The sequence below is a fragment of the Fukomys damarensis genome, unplaced genomic scaffold (assembly GCF_012274545.1).
Source record: "Fukomys damarensis isolate Sample0158 unplaced genomic scaffold, DMR_v1.0_HiC HiC_scaffold_30, whole genome shotgun sequence".
NCBI classification, from domain to species: domain Eukaryota; kingdom Metazoa; phylum Chordata; class Mammalia; order Rodentia; family Bathyergidae; genus Fukomys; species Fukomys damarensis.
Genome location: NW_022900942.1, coordinates 48,441,051 through 48,445,388, shown reverse-complemented (window position 1 = coordinate 48,445,388; position 4,338 = coordinate 48,441,051). Strand labels below are relative to the sequence as shown.

The 4,338-nt window shown below is 36.5% G+C and overlaps 1 protein-coding gene across 15 annotated transcripts in view; it reads left to right on the top strand.

Annotated features, from left to right (window-relative positions):
* Dtna (dystrobrevin alpha) overlaps positions 1-4,338 on the top strand; it is a 354,245-nt gene that overhangs the window by 319,068 nt on the left and 30,839 nt on the right. For all 15 annotated transcript variants that reach the window (XM_033757543.1, XM_033757533.1, XM_033757537.1 and 12 more), the window contains one exon: positions 1,143-1,240. In XM_033757543.1, coding sequence (XP_033613434.1) covers positions 1,143-1,240 — 98 coding nt within the window. The remainder of the gene's footprint in view (positions 1-1,142; positions 1,241-4,338) is intronic.

The following is a 4,338-nucleotide window of genomic DNA, read 5'->3' as shown; positions in this document are numbered from 1 at the left end:
GAAAAAAAAAAAAAAAAAAAAAAAAAAAGACTTGGAGGAGTTTCTATAATGTACTATAGAGCAAAAGAAAGAAAGCAAGACACAAAGGGGTGAACCTAATTTGATTTCATTGTATAAAGCAATGCCAAATAAGCCCTTGAATAAATACACATATACAAATATTATATTTTATGATATGTGTATGAGAATGAAGAAAGCTATGCTCCATACATATCAATTATTAAAGCTAGTTTCATGATTAAGGACAGTGGGTTGTTGTGGTATGAATATATAAAAAGCAAATGTATATGAATCTATTAGAGTAAAATTAGACATATGAATGAAAAAGTGCATAAAATCATGTTGACCAAAAGAAATGGTCTCCTTAACAGTCTTTATAACTAGGAAACTTTTATCATATATTTTTAAATTGATACACAATTGTTAATATTTATAGGGTGCAGTATATTTTAATACATGTATGTAATATGTAATAATTAGATCTGAGTAATTAGCATACCCATCATCTCAAACATTCATCATTTCTTTGTGTTGAAAAGAATCAAGATCCTCTCTTCTAGCTATTTTGAAATATACTATAAAAATGATGGAAGGAGTGGGGAGGGAGGGGGATATTAGGTGACGAAAAACAAAAAAGAGGCAAAAAAAGAATTAAAATCTATTATGTACATGTTCCAACTCCCCATGATAATTGTAATCATTATGTACTGCAAACACATACCAATCATTTTTTTAAAAAATGATTGAACAGTAATTCTACTGAAAGAGCCATCTCAACAATAAAATGGTCTTAAATCCACCTACACTGAGAGAATAAGTGCAGTGGGGATAGGACTGCAAGAATGAAAGAGCTTCCCAAAGACTTCAAATCAGGAAGCTGAAAAGCAATTTTTCCCATGTTTTGTGTATTTGCTTCCCAAAGAATTCTGTTCTGTTTTCCACTGCATAGCTATGTTCTAGATCTGCAGGGGGGGAAAATGTTTTTTTCTGAAAGAGATAGCAATTTAATTTTATGTATTTCCCCTTTTAGTTTGCTGGAAATTTTCCTCTTCCTTGTTTGCATATCTAATGACTCCTGTCTTCTCAAACACATGTGTGTCCACATTCCCAATGTTAAATCACATAAACTACATATTTTACAGCAGCCAACTCAACAGAGAAGTGCTCCTGACATCTCTTTCACCATTGATGCAAATAAACAACAAAGGCAGCTGATTGCAGAACTAGAAAACAAGAACAGGTAAGGCTTTGTAGATGTGTTGGCTTTTTCATCAAATGTATGTGTTCATCGTAAGTCTCCATGATTTTCACCCTGTGTACATATTTACAGGAAGTTGGCTTTTGAAAAGTTGATTCTTACCTCTTTAGATCTACAGAAGCTTCATTTAGAACTATACATGACTGTCCTTTAGATAGCCTTGTTTCCCTTTTTCTGACACATTTATTTTTGTAACAAGCTATAGAACAACTAGGGCCTTCCTAGGAAACAGGCAGCGTTCCTCTGCCAACTAGTTACAAGTAGGAGGCTCATCTGAGATGCTTCCTATAAGGGTCCCAAATGAAAGAGGCACTTGGAGCAGAAACACCATCACCCAATTGTTCAACGCAAACAACTCCGTGTCCACGCCATCAGCAGGTCCTCTTTCTGTTCAACAGATTGAGTCTGTTTCCATAACAAATCTGAAACCTGTCCACCTCATCTATACCACCAGCTCCCAGTCCAACTTGTCATTTTTAAAAACAAATCATATCATGTTATTTACAAAAATCATATGATGGTTTTCCAGTACACTCTGATTAAAATCCACACTGCTTACTGTGATCCATAAGGACCTACCCCTCCTGCCTCCCTTTTAGCCACAGCTGCACCTGCTCATCACACTCCAGCCTCTTGTGCCTTCTTGCTGTCTTACATCCTTTGCACTGGTCATTCTTTTCATGATGGTTCCTCAAAAACCAAATCTCAGTTTAGTGTCACCTCCTAAAGACCTCTCTTCTAATTTTGCCCATTACTTCCTATTCCAGCAGCTGTCTGTTAGGTCATGTGTGTGTGTGTGTGTGTGTGTGTGTGTGTGTGTGTGTTACCTATCGCTATCTGAAATTATCTTATGTAAGTGTTTGCTTCCTTGTTTATTGCTTGTCTTTTCTAATTTAAAATGGGAATTCTTTAAGAACAAAGACCATGCCGAATATGCTCTGGGCCCCAGAACCACCCCTGTAATATTACAGATGCTAATGAATATATGCTGAATGATAAAATAATAAATAGCTGAGTCAGTTCTCAAACTCAGTCCTGAGTAAGCCCATCATCAGAACAACTTGCATATTATGTATTTCTAAGAATAGAGCCAAACTATCTTAATGTTTGATCCTATTGTTAAACACTGCTGTCCTGTTTGAAATTATACCACAGCGGAAAAGGGTATGATAATCATTTTATCCCTGGAGAGCTTGACCTGAGAACTTTGTTATAAATCGTCAAAACATGCTTTAAAGCTCTACAGATAAAAATTAAAAGGGCCAGGCATGGTGGTGCACACCTGTAATCCCAGCACTCAGGAGGCTGAGGCAGGAGGATCGCTGTGAGTTTGAGAACAGCCTGGGCTACACAGTGAGTTCCAGGTCAGTCTCAACTACATAGTGAGACCTTGTCTGAAAAAAACAAAAAGAAAAACAATTAAAAGGAAAGTACTGAACTCTAATGGAACATATTCATATTTTTTCTGGTAAAATGACTTTTGGCTTTATTTTCCTAAGACCTGGCTCTAGTTGTAAGTAGGACACCAATTAAAATTAAAATAGTTTAGCAAATGTGACATCATTTGTAGTCTCTAAAACTCTATGCTGACCCCTAAGAAGAAGTGCCATGTAGGACCCTTCTCAATTAGCAAAGGAGGAAGCAGCAAGAATTAAGAAGGCAGAAAGTGGAAGCATGGTGTAGAGTTAGGTCCAAAATACCAAACAAATTGGAATGTGTTCTGGATGGCGGCAAATCTGTGAAACTGCTTATTCTATTTTATAGAACATTTATTAAACCCACTGAATGAAAATAATCATGCTTGGTCAGAAGAGGTGTTGAGAGAAGGTAACAATTTCAAATGATCACGACATTTAAAAATCTAGTAGGAGCAACAATTCAAAGCAAGGAAAGAGGCAGTTCTGGAGCCAGTGTGAAATGGGAGCAGAGTCAGCCAGCCTAAGCATTTGAAAGGAGTAATGTACAAGAACCACTGGGGACTCCTCGGTCCCTGGAATGGCTCTCTGACCAGTAATGGTTATGGGAAGTAGGAAAATAAAAGTGCTAATCTCAAATGTTGCTTTACATCAATCCAGGTACCAGAAAAGCCATGGAAAGAGAGAAAAAGAAAGGAAAGATGGGCCAGCTTTAAATTCTTGATTTAATCTAGAGCTTCAACCCCATTAGAACAAAATCTTAGCAAATATTAGAATTGGAATGTAGGTCGTAGGTTTTTTTTTCTGTTTATTCAATAAAGTAAACTTATAATATGTAGTATAAAAAGTCCATCAAAATTACCCAGTCAGAATGAATAGATATAAGTACATCAGTGAGTGCCTTGTAACAGTCAACAGAAAAAGCTAAAAAAGAAAGGGGGCAAGGATGAGGGAAAATCTATTATCTTATCCATGCCAGCTGAAGGCCTAATTAAAATATGCCCATGGTGAGGCCTATTTCCGGAGAAGGAGTTGGCTTTCGGTATACTCCTTTCATTTAAAACTTCTCATAGAAAGCACCCACACCTTCTTTCCCAACCCTAAGTCTCTTTTCTCTAAAACATACAACTGTGATTCCATGTACTATAATTCTAACCACAAAGGAGCTGTCCAATGGGGAAAGGTCCAAAGTTCAGAATATTAACATACAACTCTAGCCTCCAGGTGCAGGAGAAACTTGGGTCTTTGTTTTGAGGTGTTGTGGAGATGATAATGATGATCATATAGGTATAATACACTGCTACATTACTGTACTGTTTCATCTCATCCTCAGAACAACTCTTTGCGGTGGGTAGAGTGACTATTGTCACCCTCATTGTACAGATCAAAATTATAAGTTGAAATGTCATTTCTACCCTTTTTCCCCCAAATAATTTACTTCATCATCATTGTGCTCTAGGTTGTTTTGGATAATCTTTATGGAGAAAGCGGAGTTTTGGCTGAACATTTCAAGACAGTGAAATTAGGCAGTGGAAGACACAATTGCAGATGTAATTACACAGATTTGGGGAAGAGTGGTGAAGACAATTGCTAGACTAATACCCAATGAGTTAAGATTAAAAGTAAAATAGAATTGTCAGTATATAAATTTATATAATATATATA